Source organism: Centruroides vittatus, unplaced genomic scaffold (assembly GCF_030686945.1).
Source record: "Centruroides vittatus isolate TY-2023 unplaced genomic scaffold, ASM3068694v2 scaffold_752, whole genome shotgun sequence".
NCBI classification, from domain to species: Eukaryota; Metazoa; Arthropoda; class Arachnida; order Scorpiones; family Buthidae; genus Centruroides; species Centruroides vittatus.
The window spans coordinates 1,816,379-1,838,316 of NW_027122716.1; the positions used below are offsets into that span (position 1 = coordinate 1,816,379).

Here is a 21,938-nt window from a genome sequence, read left to right on the forward strand (position 1 = left end):
ATATTTGGTGGTTTTATACCAACAGGCAAACAAAACTAGTTGCAATTAAACAGAGTTTGGATTAGTGAAAGTATACTGTACTTATTTTTGGACAAATTTTTATTTAAAAAAAATTAAATTGCAACTAAAAATCATTTAGTGATATATACCATAATTCATAATACCATATTGTAGCACAGACATTTCTATAGTAATAAACTTGCTCGACATAATAATACTATATAGAATACAGACAATATAATGTATTTCCAATACATAAATTTCAACTAATTTCAATAACGGAAATACAGTAAGATTCATGCTCCGAACGAGGAGTTTCACACCTCCGAGAATCATAGACCCCTACGGTCGCTCGTCAAGATACGATTCCTTTGACTTTTTTACTCCTACGAGTACACTCTACAGATCCGATAAGGTCCCAACCTTCTCATTCAGAGCTTGAATTAAGCCAGAAAGATATATAAATGGTTATAAATGTAAAAAGTATCATAGATTTACTCACTTTAATATGGCTTAAAAAATTTCCTGTTGATGTTTTTGTGCCAAGAATTATCTTCTCACCTGGACAGTTGCAACATTTGGCTGATATCTTCAACCCATTACGTTCAATTACACGAAACAATTCACCATCCAATATCGCTGGTAAACTTGTTACAGAATAATCCCTATTTACTAAGACATCATCTTTATCGTTCACCGCACACAGCACATTTTTATAATCTTCCATTTTTCAGATTAACAAGTATAATTAGTATTTACATTAACGTAAACACCAGAATATACACGGCACTTTTATTATATCAAACTATCGTTATTTGTAAAACGACATTCCCTTTAAATCATTGCAACAAGCGATGTAAACAATAAACTGTTTAAATACCTGCCGTTGACAAATGTACTAGATTTGTTCGTCTCTTACTAAATCAATCACGTGATATGACGAAAGCCCGAAGAGGCTACTACTATTCTAAGATGGAAGTTGTTTCGTATGAGTGATGATGTCGATGATTTATAGTACTATAAATTATTTTTTAAAATAATAATTAAAATATTATTATGTATTTTAAAATATTATTTAAATTTATATTTTATTATTATATTTTTAATAGAAGTAATTTCTGAGCATCAAACACAAGACCGTGTTATTTATTAAACACTTGGCACTTTTCCACTTCTATTAGTTGACTAATAGAAGTGGAAAAGTGCCAAGTGTTTAATAAATAACACGGTCTTGTGTTTGATGCTCAACATATAAGAAAACACGGTTTCAAGAATACCAGAAGTAATTTCTACTGTGTCTTTTTTTTCCTTAAACTTTTTCCGCCTTGTGGGCACTCCTTTAACAAGCTCATTATGGATTCGGCCAGGCCCACAATGAAACGGGGCCCGATATATCCGGTCGAACCATCCCCCAAAAGATTCCCTCAGAAAAGTCGAAAAATCCTCAGGAATCCGGGTCCCTCAGAGCGGTAGGCTGCCACCTTGACCGCTCGGACATCCGGCCTAAATTTCTACTGTGTCATCTAAAATAGTTGTGCCTAACACTTTCGATTGGCGGGCCAAATTGGAATAATTGGCCACAAATATTTTGTATATTTCATATTAAAAAGTAGGACTATTTCTGTTGTTTATGAGTGATATGCCAAATATGTTGCGTGCTGCTGGACGGATTTAGCCCAGGAGCCGTAGTCAGTGATCCGCGGAACATGGGTGCTCCGTAAAGCCACTTCAAGTGTTCCTCGAAAAATCAAATATACAATTAAAAATTGTTGCAAAAGAAATATCAATACAATGTAAAATAATTTTTGTATGGGAATGTAATCAGCAAAGTCCAATGTCGTCATCTACTAGACCGAGTGCGCTTGATTTCAAAAAGGTTTGCAACCCTGCTTTAAAGCTGATGTATTGTAAGTGTTCCGCGGAAAAAATGTCAAAGTTTAGTGTTCCCCGACTTCAAAAAGATTGCGAACCACTGGTTTAGACACTACTGATCTAAAATGTCAGGAGTTTCCTCGGAATGGTGGGATTCTTCCGCAACTTTATCCCAAACTTTGCCGAGATTGCTCTTCCTCTTACATATCTGACTAAAAAATATGTAAAGTTCTTATGGGACGACCAGTGCCAATCAAGCTTCGAAAAATTTAAAGAACTATTATCTAAACCCCCTGTGCTATCTCATCCCGACTTTAAAATACCTTTTTTCATGCACTCGGACGCTTCAGATACCTGGGCTGGTGCGGTCTTAGAACAGGAAAGCGAAGGGAAACTCATTCCCATTGGCTACTTTAGTAGGAAGTTCCGTGGGCCCGAACTAAAATATTCCACTATCGAGAAGGAATGCTACTCAATAATCTTAGCCCTCCGCCACTTTAAACATCTTATTCTTGGTCAGAAGGTCACTGTGCTTTCCGACCACAAACCTTTAACCTTTGTGAAAAATATGAAAAATCACAATAACCGCCTCATGAGATGGGCCGTAGAATTATCTAATTTTGATTTGGTCATTACGCATGTTCAAGGGAAGAGTAACCCAGTGGCTGATTTATTGTCTCGACCACATGGTAGTAGAGAAGAAGCCCCCTCAAACAGCGATGTCATTAATTGCATCAGTGAAGAGTTGTGGAAAAAGGTAAAGAGGTCTCAGATTGGGGACAAAATTTTTGGTCCAATGAGAAATCATTTAATTAAATTCCCACCCTCTTACAATGATTACCCGAGTAGTGGCATACTTCCTGAGTATCAAGTAGATGGTGATGTATTAGTCCACGTACGACCGGGACGGTTTGGAATACGTCAATGGAGGCGTGTTTGTGTAGGGGAAACAGCAATTAATGACGTAATTAAAGCATTCCATGAATCACCATTAGCCGGACACTACGGCAAAGAAAAAACGTGTGACCTGATCAACCGTTACTACTACTTCAAGAAGATGAAAAAACTCGTCGATAGATTCGTGAAGTTCTGCAAAGTTTGCCAACAACATAACTTACATCAAGGAAGAGCCCCCTTTCAAGAAACGGAAGTCGCTAATTATCCGTTTCAAAAGGTGTCAATCGACATAATTGGCCCTTTAAATCAAACACATAAGGGTAATCGTTATATTCTCACCATAATTGACATGTTTACTCGATACACAGAAGCCGTCCCTTTAAGGGACCAATCTGCGGCCTCTGTAGCCAATGTGTTTTTCGAAAGGATAGTCTGCAGATATGGCAGTCCCGAGATCATCATCTCTGACCGGGGCACGAATTTTACGTCCTCCATCTTTAATGAAATGTGCAACATCCTTACCGTCAAGCACAATGTTACGACATCATATCGCCCTTGTTCGAACTCAGTTTGTGAACGTGTGAACAAATCCATCAGTAACCTTTTGGCCAGAATATCAGGCGGCAGCAACAACAATTGGGATACCTTCTTACAGACTGCTGTGTTCGCTTATAATAATGCTACACACTCCTCTACTAGTGAGTCACCTTCATTTCTTCTTTACGGATTTGATCCTAAATTCCCTCATGCGTTCCCTGTTGAACAGACAAATGACTACCCGGGTATTCGGGAGTATCGTGATTTCCTTATGGATAAGCTACGATGCATCCGTGAATCGGCATACGAATTAAGTCGCAACCGTAACAAACTTAACCGTAACCGCATCAACACAGGGAGGAAGGTGAGGAGCTTTGAGGTAGGGCAGAAAGTTTGGATGTTAAGGAAAGGGAAGAAGCAAGGCAAGTTTTCTCCAAAATATTTAGGTCCTTTCCGTGTCTCTCGCCTCCTGGGGCCTGTTAACGCGGAAATCGAAAATTGTAATAAAAAGGAAAAACTTGTTGTACACATAGACAGACTAAAACCGTGCTTCTCAAACTTCCGTGAGCCTAGACGGAAGCGTAACATCCCAATTGGACACGAAGGATCACAATCCGGAGAGATCGAGGAGATTGAAGAGGAAGAAGACATCCCTCACCTACCCACTGCGCAACGGGCGAGCTACAATAGGTATAATCAACATAACCAGCAGCATCAAGGAGACCGCAAGGATTCGGGTAATGAGACCATGCTGGAACAGAGGGGTAATATCTCCCACCCGTATAACTTACGGGGGCAGAAAGTGGACTATCGCCGGCTTCACTTTGGAAGATGAACTGTAGTTCATCATCCATTAATGGTTGTGTATATCCATATTAATGTTTCTGTTAATTGTTAATATGTCTTTTGGTGGGGACGTATGTGGCTTTATTAAACCTTATTTATTTTCTTTTCTTTACTTTCCTTATACTATCTTCCTGTAGTAACAATTTTACTTCCGTTTTCTATTTACTTAACCACGCGGTAGTTAGTCGACACATGTGGCCTGGACGGTAATAAAAACAAAAAGGGTGTGACACCGAGGGGTCGAGGGGTTACGTCAGAGGAGATAGGAGGACAGGAGCGAGAGGAAGGAAGATTTTTCGGAGAGAGAGAAAAACGGGACGAACAGAAACAAAGAAAGTTATTAAGGAACGGATCCGAGGTTTTTTTTTCTTATTTATTACCGCCAGTCACCCCTTCGAACCAATTTTCAGTCTTATCATCTCTGTTTAATTCTCTTCCACCTTATCTTTCTCTAGGGCCCTGTACTTAGTTAAGCTAGATATAAGTTAGAATAAGTTCTTTGTCTTGTCGGCACGCGGGGACTAATTGATGACATTGTTACGCGCAGTCCCAAATGTATTTGTATTAGTAATTAGTAAGTGTGTGTAATCGTTTCTTTGTAAATTATTTATGTTCGCTGAAATTAATAAACCTTTTTTTTTATTCTATCAAAGCCGAGCGACTCTCAGGGTCTTGTTATTTCATATACTCGGCTAACATACGTGATCGATCGCTCGATTTGCCGCCCCCTGGACCTACCGCCCGCGTGTGGTGCACGTCTTGCATGCCCGCTTACGGTGGGCCTGCCTAAAAGACCTAAAAGATTAAATTGGAGAAAACTGGTTTGAAATGGACTTTATTACACTTACATATAATAGAATGACTTTTAGCAAAACTTTTGTAAAGGTTTGGTGGGCATCAAAGCCGTTTATTTTGAATTCTTACTAGTATTTTTTATTTTTATTTTATATGCATGCAAACAAAGCCAATAAGAACAATTTATTTTAGTAGATGTGGATGATCGAACTGTGGAGATTGGATGGATGAATTGATGGAATATTTCGGCGTTATTCCACGAATAGTCCTCTTGAAACAGGACTTTCTGGAATAACGCCGTAATAAATGGGTATCCAAGGGATGTCTTTCGAGGGGAATCTGGTCTCTATTAAGGTGTTAAACTACTTATCAATATATCGACATATACACTGATGTATTTTGCAAAAACAATAAAGTACCATACTAAAAGATCTTTATTTTTTTATCCTTAGTTCATTAAAGAGTCTTAATAAATATTACGTGTATGACGAATAAATTTAACACTATTTAAATTTTTTAAAAAAAAATTATTTTCTACGTTATTGAAAATTTTTATCTAAGAACCCTGTGAACACTAATAGTGCGCTATTCGCATACCCACCCTTGGTCCAGATTGGAATAAGAATGGATTAAGAATTATAACGAATCGCACTTCTGCTTCAATGACTTAAAAGAAATATTCGTCTGAACTTTTCATCTTGCTCGGCGACATATTTTCCCCGTGGGAAAACTTTGAAAGTAAAAGTTTATTGCAGTGGCGTAGCGTGGTTGTCAGCCGCCCGAGGAGGAGGAAAATTTCGCAGCCCCCTTATTTAGGTATTTTTACAAGATATTATTATTTATTGTGAAATTTTTCCGCCCTCCTATACGTGCCGCCCCCACTACGCTACGCCACTGAATTACCGGTATATACATATGCCTATTTACTGACAACTAAACCTCGCTAACAGCATTTTCATGGTCATTCTCGAATTCGGTGCACAAGGTAATTTCGCACCGGAGGCAAGAAAAAGTTTTAACGAATCTAAAAATGTGGAATTTTAATATTTATTTCGATAAATATCGATTCTTTAAATATTAAATTTTATTAATTGCAATATAAAAGTTGTAGTACTATTTGTTCATAAATATGAAAAAGTTGTTATAAAAATGCACAGTATGGCTGATAATTTGATTTCACTTTCGCGATTTTTTTTTGGGCCAAGGAAATTTATCATAGAAAAATGATATCAAGGTTCAGACTTATTTTTCGCTAATCTATCAATAGTTTGCAGGATTTCACCTCGTACTAAAACACCCTGTATATCTACCTACGTAAAAAAACAACGTTTTTACGTAGTTAGATTATTAACTGTAGGTAAATTATTTAACGGGCGAAAAAACTCACGTCCAGGGAAATTAAAACATCACGAGTAATTATTAACAATATTAATTCAAAATAGCTACAGATAAAGACAGATTTAGAATTTATTTTATTATCTTAACATTAATGGGAGGACTGCGTTTGCATGTCTCTAACCAAGGAGTCATAATTAGATGTATATCCTGACGAAGATAATAATAATGAGTCTTCAATATGGGAATTAGTCAGGACAGAACGTTGTTTAGTCTTCGTTAACTTTAAGTATGAAAATGCCAATTCACACAGGTATGTAGATCCGAAACAAGAATAAATATATTCGCTACATTCGGTGATAGTGGGCTATTTTTCTCGGTTGACGTATTTTCAAAAATCTCCTTCAAATTTTCTGGCTTGTAAGATTAAATCAGTTTGTAAAATTATAATTTCATTTTCTAATGCCTTTTGCTCCACATGAAATATGTCTGAAATTTTTTGGCTAATACGTTTCACACAAATCTCTGTTAAAAGGAAAAGATATAAATTCCACAATTTATTTTTTCAAGAAAAGAAGCTACCGTATGACAGTAACAAATATCCAAGTTAAATGGCTGTTTTTCTGAGTCCAGTCACAACTGCATGCATACTGTTACGTTTGCGCGTTATGTTCGATTACAAGTGTAACACATTAAGTCAAGACATCGCGAGCAAAATTGGATTCGCGATCGACTTGTTGGCCACCCCTGCTATATACAATATTATATTATATATAATATAACCTCTTATATAATTATTAAAAAACATTTATTTAAGAGCAAAAAGAAAAATGTGTAAAATTTTAAATATTTGCAAAGTCTTAGCTATCCCCGCAAACTTTCATCGACCCCTGAAGAGTCAACCCCGTCAAGAAAGCCGGAGTTATTATAACAGAATGTATTTAACAAAATACTCCGGTTTTAGAATTAATAAATCACAGGAGGGACAATCGTAAATTGCTTATTAGCAGTTAATGATAAATTTAAATTTAATTTCGTACTCGAAACACCAATACACTTTGGGTTTCAACGTCAAACTGCGTAAGAAATGCAGCAGCGGCCGAATAGATAAAAATGGAACAAGCAGCTCTTCGCCTGCCGTTCGTCATTACCAGACGAACGACAACCCAGAACTCACCACGTGGAGGTGGCTGCTTCAGAGTTCCACCAAGAGTTGGAAAGAATCCTACTCCACAAGTGACCAACATCGCTTGTCGAGTCGAGTTCTTCCTAACTCGCACGATGAAAATATTCATAATTACCTCTGAATACTCCAAATTCAGCTATTCAAAACTCGCTGTATTATTACTAACTAAACTAAGGGGTACAATATTACAACAACTAGTAATAAAGAAAGATGGAAATCTATAAATACACCTGGTCGTAATAAAATACACGTTACGGCCAAAAAATTTAGTTCAATCTCATACCGAACTTCATTAATAAAACAAAAGAAAAAAATACTCGCCCTGCGCGGGATTTATTAAATCGGGACACAGAAAGCCTTTTCCATTTCTGATTGGCCTCTTTACTCGAGCGAACCTTAAAAATACAAAACACAGAGTCCTCTAAGCCTCACCGTCTTTTGTCTTCACTCCAGCGAGCCTTGAAAATGGGACACAGGAAACTTCGCCTCTCCTGTCTTCGCCCGAGCGGGCCTTAAAGCCCCGTGTCCCGCATCTTCAAGGCCCGCTTGGACGAAGACAAGAGATTTGACCGGAGGCAGAGAACGCTCCCTGTGTCCGCATCTTCAAGGCTTCCTCGGACGAAGACAGGAGATTTGACCGGAGGCGAAGAAGGCTCCCTGTGTCCCCCATCTTTAAGGCCTGCTCGGACTTGTCCGAGCAGGCCTTAAAGGACAAGTTCATGGGGGACAAATGATCCCCCATGAACTTGATATTAATGTCTAAGAAGTGCACACTCATGGAACTTTTTTGCTCTAACTTTAATCTAAGCCCATCCTTGTTATTATTGATTTTATCCAAAAAATCATGTATCTTGCTATTGTTTCTCCATAATATAAATATGTCATCCACATATCTGATGAAATGTATGATATCTTCCTTAAAAGTTTGTAGAGCTTCCCTTTCCAATCTTCTAACTACCAATTCGCAAAGAATTCCAGAGAGGGGACTTCCCATCGGAACCCCTCTTTTTTGTCTGTAGATTCGACCACAAAAGGTAAAACAAGATTGATAACATACCAGGCTAGCTAGTTCTTCTAGGTCTTGGGTGTGACTACGCAACTGAGGGTTGTTGTTGTACATGAAATCCAACAATGCCTCCACACATGACTCAATTCTTATTGAAGGATACATACTCTCATAATCTAAAATGGTCGCCACTTCTTCTTCCATTAAAGAAATATTTTGTATTTCCTTTACTACGACAAGAGGATCTTTTGCTACCAGTTTATCTTCTTCCATCTGTGTGGATAAGTATTCATGTAGCCTTTTTTCTAAGGTAAAGGTGGGCCCCCTACATTTCTCTACTACTGTATGGAGGCATTGTTGGATTTCATGTACAACAACAACCCTCAGTTGCGTAGTCACACCCAAGACCTAGAAGAACTAGCTAGCCTGGTATGTTATCAATCTTGTTTTACCTTTTGTGGTCGAATCTACAGACAAAAAAGAGGGGTTCCGATGGGAAGTCCCCTCTCTGGAATTCTTTGCGAATTGGTAGTTAGAAGATTGGAAAGGGAAGCTCTACAAACTTTTAAGGAAGATATCATACATTTCATCAGATATGTGGATGACATATTTATATTATGGAGAAACAATAGCAAGATACATGATTTTTTGGATAAAATCAATAATAACAAGGATGGGCTTAGATTAAAGTTAGAGCAAAAAAGTTCCATGAGTGTGCACTTCTTAGACATTAATATCAAGTTCATGGGGGATCATTTGTCCCCCATGAACTTGTCCTTTAAGGCCTGCTCGGACAAGTCCGAGCAGGCCTTAAAGATGGGGGACACAGGGAGCCTTCTTCGCCTCCGGTCAAATCTCCTGTCTTCGTCCGAGGAAGCCTTGAAGATGCGGACACAGGGAGCGTTCTCTGCCTCCGGTCAAATCTCTTGTCTTCGTCCAAGCGGGCCTTGAAGATGCGGGACACGGGGCTTTAAGGCCCGCTCGGGCGAAGACAGGAGAGGCGAAGTTTCCTGTGTCCCATTTTCAAGGCTCGCTGGAGTGAAGACAAAAGACGGTGAGGCTTAGAGGACTCTGTGTTTTGTATTTTTAAGGTTCGCTCGAGTAAAGAGGCCAATCAGAAATGGAAAAGGCTTTCTGTGTCCCGATTTAATAAATCCCGCGCAGGGCGAGTATTTTTTTCTTTTGTTTTATTAATGAAGTTCGGTATGAGATTGAACTAAATTTTTTGGCCGTAACGTGTATTTTATTACGACCAGGTGTATTTATAGATTTCCATCTTTCTTTATTACTAGTTGTTGTAATATTGTACCCCTTAGTTTAGTTAGTAATAATACAGCGAGTTTTGAATAGCTGAATTTGGAGTATTCAGAGGTAATTATGAATATTTTCATCGTGCGAGTTAGGAAGAACTCGACTCGACAAGCGATGTTGGTCACTTGTGGAGTAGGATTCTTTCCAACTCTTGGTGGAACTCTGAAGCAGCCACCTCCACGTGGTGAGTTCTGGGTTGTCGTTCGTCTGGTAATGACGAACGGCAGGCGAAGAGCTGCTTGTTCCATTTTTATCTATTCGGCCGCTGCTGCATTTCTTACGCAGTTTGACGTTGAAACCCAAAGTGTATTGGTGTTTCGAGTACGAAATTAAATTTAAATTTATCATTAACTGCTAATAAGCAATTTACGATTGTCCCTCCTGTGATTTATTAATTCTAAAACCGGAGTATTTTGTTAAATACATTCTGTTATAATAACTCCGGCTTTCTTGACGGGGTTGACTCTTCAGGGGTCGATGAAAGTTTGCGGGGATAGCTAAGACTTTGCAAATATTTAAAATTTTACACATTTTTCTTTTTGCTCTTAAATAAATGTTTTTTAATAATTATATAAGAGGTTATATTATATATAATATAATATTGTATATAGCAGGGGTGGCCAACAAGTCGATCGCGAATCCAATTTTGCTCGCGATGTCTTGACTTAATGTGTTACACTTGTAATCGAACATAACGCGCAAACGTAACAGTATGCATGCAGTTGTGACTGGACTCAGAAAAACAGCCATTTAACTTGGATATTTGTTACTGTCATACGGTAGCTTCTTTTCTTGAAAAAATAAATTGTGGAATTTATATCTTTTCCTTTTAACAGAGATTTGTGTGAAACGTATTAGCCAAAAAATTTCAGACATATTTCATGTGGAGCAAAAGGCATTAGAAAATGAAATTATAATTTTACAAACTGATTTAATCTTACAAGCCAGAAAATTTGAAGGAGATTTTTGAAAATACGTCAACCGAGAAAAATAGCCCACTATCACCGAATGTAGCGAATATATTTATTCTTGTTTCGGATCTACATACCTGTGTGAATTGGCATTTTCATACTTAAAGTTAACGAAGACTAAACAACGTTCTGTCCTGACTAATTCCCATATTGAAGACTCATTATTATTATCTTCGTCAGGATATACATCTAATTATGACTCCTTGGTTAGAGACATGCAAACGCAGTCCTCCCATTAATGTTAAGATAATAAAATAAATTCTAAATCTGTCTTTATCTGTAGCTATTTTGAATTAATATTGTTAATAATTACTCGTGATGTTTTAATTTCCCTGGACGTGAGTTTTTTCGCCCGTTAAATAATTTACCTACAGTTAATAATCTAACTACGTAAAAACGTTGTTTTTTTACGTAGGTAGATATACAGGGTGTTTTAGTACGAGGTGAAATCCTGCAAACTATTGATAGATTAGCGAAAAATAAGTCTGAACCTTGATATCATTTTTCTATGATAAATTTCCTTGGCCCAAAAAAAAATCGCGAAAGTGAAATCAAATTATCAGCCATACTGTGCATTTTTATAACAACTTTTTCATATTTATGAACAAATAGTACTACAACTTTTATATTGCAATTAATAAAATTTAATATTTAAAGAATCGATATTTATCGAAATAAATATTAAAATTCCACATTTTTAGATTCGTTAAAACTTTTTCTTGCCTCCGGTGCGAAATTACCTTGTGCACCGAATTCGAGAATGACCATGAAAATGCTGTTAGCGAGGTTTAGTTGTCAGTAAATAGGCATATGTATATACCGGTAATTCAGTGGCGTAGCGTAGTGGGGGCGGCACGTATAGGAGGGCGGAAAAATTTCACAATAAATAATAATATCTTGTAAAAATACCTAAATAAGGGGGCTGCGAAATTTTCCTCCTCCTCGGGCGGCTGACAACCACGCTACGCCACTGCAATAAACTTTTACTTTCAAAGTTTTCCCACGGGGAAAATATGTCGCCGAGCAAGATGAAAAGTTCAGACGAATATTTCTTTTAAGTCATTGAAGCAGAAGTGCGATTCGTTATAATTCTTAATCCATTCTTATTCCAATCTGGACCAAGGGTGGGTATGCGAATAGCGCACTATTAGTGTTCACAGGGTTCTTAGATAAAAATTTTCAATAACGTAGAAAATAATTTTTTTTTAAAAAATTTAAATAGTGTTAAATTTATTCGTCATACACGTAATATTTATTAAGACTCTTTAATGAACTAAGGATAAAAAAATAAAGATCTTTTAGTATGGTACTTTATTGTTTTTGCAAAATACATCAGTGTATATGTCGATATATTGATAAGTAGTTTAACACCTTAATAGAGACCAGATTCCCCTCGAAAGACATCCCTTGGATACCCATTTATTACGGCGTTATTCCAGAAAGTCCTGTTTCAAGAGGACTATTCGTGGAATAACGCCGAAATATTCCATCAATTCATCCATCCAATCTCCACAGTTCGATCATCCACATCTACTAAAATAAATTGTTCTTATTGGCTTTGTTTGCATGCATATAAAATAAAAATAAAAAATACTAGTAAGAATTCAAAATAAACGGCTTTGATGCCCACCAAACCTTTACAAAAGTTTTGCTAAAAGTCATTCTATTATATGTAAGTGTAATAAAGTCCATTTCAAACCAGTTTTCTCCAATTTAATCTTTTAGGTCTTTTAGGCAGGCCCACCGTAAGCGGGCATGCAAGACGTGCACCACACGCGGGCGGTAGGTCCAGGGGGCGGCAAATCGAGCGATCGATCACGTATGTTAGCCGAGTATATGAAATAACAAGACCCTGAGAGTCGCTCGGCTTTGATAGAATAAAAAAAAAGGTTTATTAATTTCAGCGAACATAAATAATTTACAAAGAAACGATTACACACACTTACTAATTACTAATACAAATACATTTGGGACTGCGCGTAACAATGTCATCAATTAGTCCCCGCGTGCCGACAAGACAAAGAACTTATTCTAACTTATATCTAGCTTAACTAAGTACAGGGCCCTAGAGAAAGATAAGGTGGAAGAGAATTAAACAGAGATGATAAGACTGAAAATTGGTTCGAAGGGGTGACTGGCGGTAATAAATAAGAAAAAAAAACCTCGGATCCGTTCCTTAATAACTTTCTTTGTTTCTGTTCGTCCCGTTTTTCTCTCTCTCCGAAAAATCTTCCTTCCTCTCGCTCCTGTCCTCCTATCTCCTCTGACGTAACCCCTCGACCCCTCGGTGTCACACCCTTTTTGTTTTTATTACCGTCCAGGCCACATGTGTCGACTAACTACCGCGTGGTTAAGTAAATAGAAAACGGAAGTAAAATTGTTACTACAGGAAGATAGTATAAGGAAAGTAAAGAAAAGAAAATAAATAAGGTTTAATAAAGCCACATACGTCCCCACCAAAAGACATATTAACAATTAACAGAAACATTAATATGGATATACACAACCATTAATGGATGATGAACTACAGTTCATCTTCCAAAGTGAAGCCGGCGATAGTCCACTTTCTGCCCCCGTAAGTTATACGGGTGGGAGATATTACCCCTCTGTTCCAGCATGGTCTCATTACCCGAATCCTTGCGGTCTCCTTGATGCTGCTGGTTATGTTGATTATACCTATTGTAGCTCGCCCGTTGCGCAGTGGGTAGGTGAGGGATGTCTTCTTCCTCTTCAATCTCCTCGATCTCTCCGGATTGTGATCCTTCGTGTCCAATTGGGATGTTACGCTTCCGTCTAGGCTCACGGAAGTTTGAGAAGCACGGTTTTAGTCTGTCTATGTGTACAACAAGTTTTTCCTTTTTATTACAATTTTCGATTTCCGCGTTAACAGGCCCCAGGAGGCGAGAGACACGGAAAGGACCTAAATATTTTGGAGAAAACTTGCCTTGCTTCTTCCCTTTCCTTAACATCCAAACTTTCTGCCCTACCTCAAAGCTCCTCACCTTCCTCCCTGTGTTGATGCGGTTACGGTTAAGTTTGTTACGGTTGCGACTTAATTCGTATGCCGATTCACGGATGCATCGTAGCTTATCCATAAGGAAATCACGATACTCCCGAATACCCGGGTAGTCATTTGTCTGTTCAACAGGGAACGCATGAGGGAATTTAGGATCAAATCCGTAAAGAAGAAATGAAGGTGACTCACTAGTAGAGGAGTGTGTAGCATTATTATAAGCGAACACAGCAGTCTGTAAGAAGGTATCCCAATTGTTGTTGCTGCCGCCTGATATTCTGGCCAAAAGGTTACTGATGGATTTGTTCACACGTTCACAAACTGAGTTCGAACAAGGGCGATATGATGTCGTAACATTGTGCTTGACGGTAAGGATGTTGCACATTTCATTAAAGATGGAGGACGTAAAATTCGTGCCCCGGTCAGAGATGATGATCTCGGGACTGCCATATCTGCAGACTATCCTTTCGAAAAACACATTGGCTACAGAGGCCGCAGATTGGTCCCTTAAAGGGACGGCTTCTGTGTATCGAGTAAACATGTCAATTATGGTGAGAATATAACGATTACCCTTATGTGTTTGATTTAAAGGGCCAATTATGTCGATTGACACCTTTTGAAACGGATAATTAGCGACTTCCGTTTCTTGAAAGGGGGCTCTTCCTTGATGTAAGTTATGTTGTTGGCAAACTTTGCAGAACTTCACGAATCTATCGACGAGTTTTTTCATCTTCTTGAAGTAGTAGTAACGGTTGATCAGGTCACACGTTTTTTCTTTGCCGTAGTGTCCGGCTAATGGTGATTCATGGAATGCTTTAATTACGTCATTAATTGCTGTTTCCCCTACACAAACACGCCTCCATTGACGTATTCCAAACCGTCCCGGTCGTACGTGGACTAATACATCACCATCTACTTGATACTCAGGAAGTATGCCACTACTCGGGTAATCATTGTAAGAGGGTGGGAATTTAATTAAATGATTTCTCATTGGACCAAAAATTCTGTCCCCAATCTGGGACTTCTTTACCTTTTTCCACAACTCTTCACTGATGCAATTAATGACATCGCTGTTTGAGGGGGCTTCTTCTCTACTACCATGTGGTCGAGACAATAAATCAGCCACTGGGTTACTCTTCCCTTGAACATGCGTAATGACCAAATCAAAATTAGATAATTCTACGGCCCATCTCATGAGGCGGTTATTGTGATTTTTCATATTTTTCACAAAGGTTAAAGGTTTGTGGTCGGAAAGCACAGTGACCTTCTGACCAAGAATAAGATGTTTAAAGTGGCGGAGGGCTAAGATTATTGAGTAGCATTCCTTCTCGATAGTGGAATATTTTAGTTCGGGCCCACGGAACTTCCTACTAAAGTAGCCAATGGGAATGAGTTTCCCTTCGCTTTCCTGTTCTAAGACCGCACCAGCCCAGGTATCTGAAGCGTCCGAGTGCATGAAAAAAGGTATTTTAAAGTCGGGATGAGATAGCACAGGGGGTTTAGATAATAGTTCTTTAAATTTTTCGAAGCTTGATTGGCACTGGTCGTCCCATAAGAACTTTACATATTTTTTAGTCAGATATGTAAGAGGAAGAGCAATCTCGGCAAAGTTTGGGATAAAGTTGCGGAAGAATCCCACCATTCCGAGGAAACTCCTGACGTCTTTCACATTACGCGGGGGTTGGACTTCTTTAATCGCATCCACGTTGCAGGGATCAGGTCGTATCCCCTTACTATCGATGATGTGTCCCAGATACCGCACTTCTTTCACCATGAATTTCGATTTTTTTGGGTGCAATTTCAAGTTGGCTTTGTCTAATATAGAGATTACCTCCCTTAGGAGTTTCACGTGATCTTCAAAGGATTGGGAGAACAACACAATATCGTCTTGAAAGACGAAACAATTGATATCTATGAATCTCCCCAACAGCCTAGACATGGCGTATTGAAAATACCTCCCGCTATTCTTTCCACCTTGCGGGAGGCGGCACATCTGGAATTTTCCCCAAGGAGTAGAGAAAGCAAAGAAATGACGTGTTGATTCATGTATGGGTATCTGGAAATATCCAGACTTTAGGTCGATTACCGAGAAGAATTTGCTTCCCTGAAACTTCGTTAAGATCTCATCCACACGGGCTAGAGGGAACTCCTGGGACTGGGTTACTTCGTTAATTCTTCGTAGATCGAGAGTAACCCTTAACTCGCCGGACTCCTTCGGGACAATGTGAAGGGGGGAATTCCATTCAGAAGTACTCTCCTCGCAAATCCCCGCCTTCAGATATGAAACTATCATTTTCTTTAGTTCACTCAAATAACATTGCGGTATTCTATATTGTTTTGTATTAATTATTTGGTTACTCTTAATGATAGGTGTATGAAGAAATTCCTTAGTACCGGTCAAATCTTCTATTTTCCGTGCGAAACATCCGGGGTGTTCATTAAAGATACGCTCCACTTCCTTTTTTTCGTAGTCTTTCAAATGGGATAAATTAACCTCCATCGTATTATCGGATTCCTCCCTTCTGAATCCACAACACTGATAAAAGTCATCAATTTCGGTTCTATTCCAAGATGTTACATTCTCACCTGTTTCAATTAATACTTCCGGGAACCTGTTTAACACATCCATACCCAATACTCCTTCGTATTCGACTTCGGATGGCAAGTGCATGCAAGTCATTTGAACATTTTGAGTTCTCCCTCCTCTTTCGATCTTGATATTAGACTCCCATTCGCATTCGATAACCTCCCCACCGATTCCTCGTAGTCGTTTCCAACTCCTGTGAAGTGCACCGTTCGGTCCCCTACTCCATATCTCGCTCTGAGCGATCTTCAGGCTTAGCACGGACCTTTCCGCACCCGTATCGACCAGAAACTTGATACTGGTACCATAAGCATCACCAAGAATGAGGGGAAGGCCCTTTTTAGAGAAGAACACATTAGGGGCCAGGGTTAGCTCGATGCATGGGACGTGATACTGGCTATCATCACGCCCCGTAATTAGTTTAAATCATTTATATTCCGTTGAGGGCACTGGCGGGCCAGGTGGCGAGGATTCCCACAAATGTAACACCTTTTTAGGACAGATCGGTTCGGGCTATCCTTATTTTTATCTAGATTTCCACCCAGTCTTTCGACCAAACCATTAACAGTACTACATAACGACCCCACCATTTTTTCCAACCTTTCAAGTCTATCGTCTTCCTTTGTTTTCACAATATTCATCACACCATTCGGATCCTCATTAGCGGTTGGGTTCTTTATTTCAATGGTGTGTACAAATTTATTTTCTCTACTAACGTTACACTCGAGTTCGACCCGTTCTTCCCTCTCCGCTTCCTTAATTGCCTGATCTAAGGTCTGGGGTTCTCTCCTTAATACGTATCCCTTTAGCTGGGGCCTTAGGCCCTTTATAAATCTCTCTCTAATAATGTCATCCCTCAAGGCACCAATTTTTTCGTTATTGGAAGCGGCCTTCGACAACAGTGTATTCATGCGGATGACATAGTCACATACCGTCTCATCATGGTTCTGCTTAATACTTAAGAGTTGGTCGAGTGCATTCTTTTCCTTAAGTTCTCGCTTTTCGTAACATTGAATTAATTTTTGCCTAATTCCCTCAAAAGTACAAGGATCTTGGTCAGCCAAGCTGAAGAACGTCGATAATGGCCCCCCTTTTAACCGAGCTTGTAAGACAGCCAATTTCACTTCACTGTTCCACCCAGCCAGGCGAGATATATTATCTATGGTCTTGAAGAATTGGCGGACATTAACCAAATCACTGCCACTATTAGAAAAAATGGGAACCATTCCTAGAAACCCTGTGACTACAGGAGGGATCCCCTCACCCTCGCCTCCTGAGGATGTAGCAAGATTGTTCTGGTTACAATCATCCATAATTAATGATATAAAAATAATACAATTGATTACAAATTGTAGGGCCTTAAATCTACAGGCACGATAATACAATGCTACGTTCTATACAATAAAAACCGTATCCCGTTACTAACAGAATCCTGTCGCGGACGCCATTGTTAGCCGAGTATATGAAATAACAAGACCCTGAGAGTCGCTCGGCTTTGATAGAATAAAAAAAAAGGTTTATTAATTTCAGCGAACATAAATAATTTACAAAGAAACGATTACACACACTTACTAATTACTAATACAAATACATTTGGGACTGCGCGTAACAATGTCATCAATTAGTCCCCGCGTGCCGACAAGACAAAGAACTTATTCTAACTTATATCTAGCTTAACTAAGTACAGGGCCCTAGAGAAAGATAAGGTGGAAGAGAATTAAACAGAGATGATAAGACTGAAAATTGGTTCGAAGGGGTGACTGGCGGTAATAAATAAGAAAAAAAAACCTCGGATCCGTTCCTTAATAACTTTCTTTGTTTCTGTTCGTCCCGTTTTTCTCTCTCTCCGAAAAATCTTCCTTCCTCTCGCTCCTGTCCTCCTATCTCCTCTGACGTAACCCCTCGACCCCTCGGTGTCACACCCTTTTTGTTTTTATTACCGTCCAGGCCACATGTGTCGACTAACTACCGCGTGGTTAAGTAAATAGAAAACGGAAGTAAAATTGTTACTACAGGAAGATAGTATAAGGAAAGTAAAGAAAAGAAAATAAATAAGGTTTAATAAAGCCACACGTAATATTCAAAGTCATTGATATCAAATAACTAATAATCAAAAAACAAAGTCATCAAATAACTTATTTAATTACTCCAATGATGAATTAATGAAACATTGTAAAGATTTAAATCTGAAGCTTAAAGATGATTCAAGTAGTGAAACATACATTGACGATATCGATACGATTAATGAAATTAATGCTTTAAAAATTATAAAAAAAACTATTTAAGATCAACAATGCACCAGCAAAGATTAAGTAATTTAAGAAAGTACCGTTCAGAAATTAAAAAACCCGAGTCGTTAAATGTGGAAAATTAAATATTTATATAGATTTTTCGTAGGGTAACACTCGTTTTGCACACAGGCAAGTGCTATGTGCTACTTGTCGCAGTAATTATATAGCGCGCTATATCATTGTTGCAGTAATTAAGTGAATATAATATATTTTAAAATTATATCCTCTTTTTTTTTTAAATAAGAATTATATTTAGTTTATTGTATTAAATTTTTGCGAATAGATGGCGCTAAGTGCAAATCAGCAAATATAATGTAGATAAAAATTAATCGATTTACAGAAATTTAATAGACGTTTTGGGGTGGAATGTACAAAATTATCTAAGTTAGGGGTTTGTTAACGTATCTGCCGAGTTTCGCAGCAAATGGTCGAACGGCCTAGGCATGTATAGCGAACAAACAAACAAACGAATAAACATTCTGATTTATATATATATATATATATATACGTCATAAAACACAGTTATATTAATTAACGAATAATTTATTCTAGTTTTCACTTTAAAATATTATATATAATGCCCGACTTGATATTATATAATCAATATTTAAACAATTTAATTAATATACTATTCGCCACTTAATTAAACACGAAAGATTTATTATATAAGTTGTTAAATTATTTAACTACATCTGAATTAGATTAATATTTATATTAATTTATAAAATCTAACGTACGAAATGAATTAGAAGCGGTTTTATGATAAGAAGGAAAAAGGAAGAAGCTTATTTTTCACTTAAAATGGCAACAATAGGGGAATTTTAAGTATGGCGTAGGGACTTAGGCTTTGGTTTTGTTGCACTTAATTACTGCGTAAATAAGTTTAAGTAAGATTTTAGAAGTGAATATTTCAAGTATATGATCGGAAACTAATCGTGATTGTAATAAAGGACTTTAAACTGAAGGAATAAGTCGAATAATGTCCTACGCTTCACGATTTGTTTCTTTTGTGGCTAATTCCTATCCGAAGCAACAATATAAAAAGATTCCTGAATATGGAAGTGATAGAAAAACTGCAATTTCTCAGGTAATTTCTTTATATATTCTCTTAATTATAATAAAAATGTTAATCACAATTAATTTAAATTGTCATTCATACACTTGTATGGGTTAATTTGAATATATAGTTTGATTGTTAACATTATATAATCTTATAGTGAAAGATAGCATGCAGAATAGTGTTAATGAATTGCTATTGACAATCAAGAAATTCGTCATTTTTGCTTGGTTATAACATAATTGTCAACCATCTTATCCCTTTTGTCAGTATTTTTAAAGAATTTGATATTGTTGTATAAACATTTATTTAATGAGCCTAAGTCGGTTATGGCCGACATGTAGGTGGAAGGAAATGAGTTACTTTTACAGTTATACCAAATTATTGAGCAGCGCTATTGTTTCAATGCCCAAAAAGAAGAAACATCTGATTATAACTTAAGAATACACGGGCCGTATGGTACAAACTTTCTCGAGAAAAGAGACTAGATGGTGGTTTGAGATTTGCAGGTTTTTAGAAAGATTTGTAATCTTTGTAAAGTCCCACAAATCTCAAAGAACTGTCATCAGCCTTTCTATTTTATGAAGATTTGTAATCTTTGTAAAATAGTAATGCTGATGATGGTTTTACCACATAGCATTTCTGTGTGGCAAAAGGAAAAGATATTCTTCAGTATGGTAAAAAAAAAAAAAGACAGAATAGGAAATAAATAACCAGAAAAATTATTCTCCTTAATAATTACAGTAAAAGTCATAAACTGGCTGATAGCAACTGTCATGAGTACATTATTCTGTAATAAAAGAAATTAACAACAAAACATTGCACAGGAGACACTTGTCATGCAATATCAAGATTCATGACATGTCAAGATGGAGCACATCATAAATATAGGTGTAGATTTATGATATGTCCTGTAAAATATTTGACCTTTCTTAACTTGTGATGTGAAAGAATATAAAGCTATTGTCATATTCTTGACAGTGTTTATGGCAATAGCTTTATAAGACATCATACAGAGACGACATTAAATTTTGTTTATTAAAGGTATTTAATATAAGCATTGTGCAATATTAAATAAGAATAAAGTTAAAGAAATAATTTAATAAAGAATTATTTTGCTTTATATGCTATCAGCACTCTTATTCAAAAATCAGCATTTTTCTACCAATGTCCCAGCTATTCCCCATTCTAAAGGTTGGCAAGTATGCTATAATTACTGTAATGTTTAATCCATTAATAATTATCACAATAGTCACAGAAATGTAATTAGATTAAGCTTATATACTTAATAATTTGTAAAAGATTATTCATGCCTTATAAAGTCTGCATGATTTTACTTTAAAAGTGACAGAGTTATATAATGAATTGATTTGTCTTGTATCATCAATGATTTTAAACTTATAGTAAGCTTGTTATTGCAAAAATTATAAATAAATTGAGTGAAAACTATTAAGTTATGAATAGTTCTAAATGATTGATACAAATATATGTAGTATGCTCAAGATGCCCATGGAAATGTCTCTAATGTGTATAGGTGGAATGAGAATGACTCAGATCTTTTTAAAATACATGTCAACTATGTACTGAGTCAAAATACCTGAGGTAGCGACATTACAGTTGGTTTGTGATGTGTCTTCGCATGCCTTTTGTGACATATTGAAAGTGAGATTTTGGAGTATGGTTTAACAAAAAAGTGTTCTGTATTGAAGAAAGATTAAATTTTGTGTTCTTTTCAAGAAGACACCTCAATAAACTCTGGAAATGTTATCTACAGCTTACAGGGTTCACCTCTTACCCCACATGAAAACACACATGAAAGCCTGAAAATTTGTCAACACAGATGATGTGATTGCCACTGTGAAAATTGCACTTCAGATGGTTGCAAATGGATGTTTCCAAAAAAACTATATGACTGCTGGATGAAGTGTGTTGCTGCAGAAAGTGAATACTTTGAAGGTAATGTTGTCTAATTGTAAAACACCCCAAAATATCCAAACTCAGTAAAACTATTTAAAAATATGAATGTTTTCATCCATTATCCACAAACATCAGGTCAGGAGTCCTGGCAGTCTCTGCCAAGTAAGACTGAGTACATATACAGGAATCAGAGTTGCCGATTTTTGGGGTTGATTTATCTGCCCCAAACACCTATAGTAATTAGTTTGAAAGAAAATTGTTTTCTTAGATAGTGAGCAAAATTTTAAGATTTTTCTATAAAGCGGTTGTTGAAATATAAA

At 37.2% G+C, this 21,938-nt stretch overlaps 2 protein-coding genes across 5 annotated transcripts in view; one reads left to right on the forward strand and one right to left on the reverse strand.

The window, feature by feature from the left end:
• LOC136989674 (uncharacterized) overlaps positions 1–998 on the reverse strand; it is a 40,223-nt gene extending 39,225 nt beyond the window's left edge. The window contains exon 1 of the mRNA XM_067287896.1: positions 503–998. Within this exon, the coding sequence (XP_067143997.1) occupies positions 503–727 (225 nt within the window). The 5' untranslated portion in view covers positions 728–998. The remainder of the gene's footprint in view (positions 1–502) is intronic.
• An 18,417-nt stretch (positions 999–19,415) lies between these two features.
• Positions 19,416–21,938, forward strand: part of Rcd1 (Reduction in Cnn dots 1) — a 42,925-nt gene continuing 40,402 nt past the window's right edge. For 2 of the 4 annotated variants that reach the window (XM_067287928.1, XM_067287929.1), the window contains exon 1: positions 19,417–19,731. In XM_067287928.1, the coding sequence (XP_067144029.1) occupies positions 19,624–19,731 (108 nt within the window). In that variant the 5' untranslated portion in view covers positions 19,417–19,623. Of the gene's footprint in view, positions 19,732–21,938 lie in introns of all 4 variants that reach the window. The other 2 variants (XM_067287930.1, XM_067287931.1) reach the window with 2 other exon arrangements.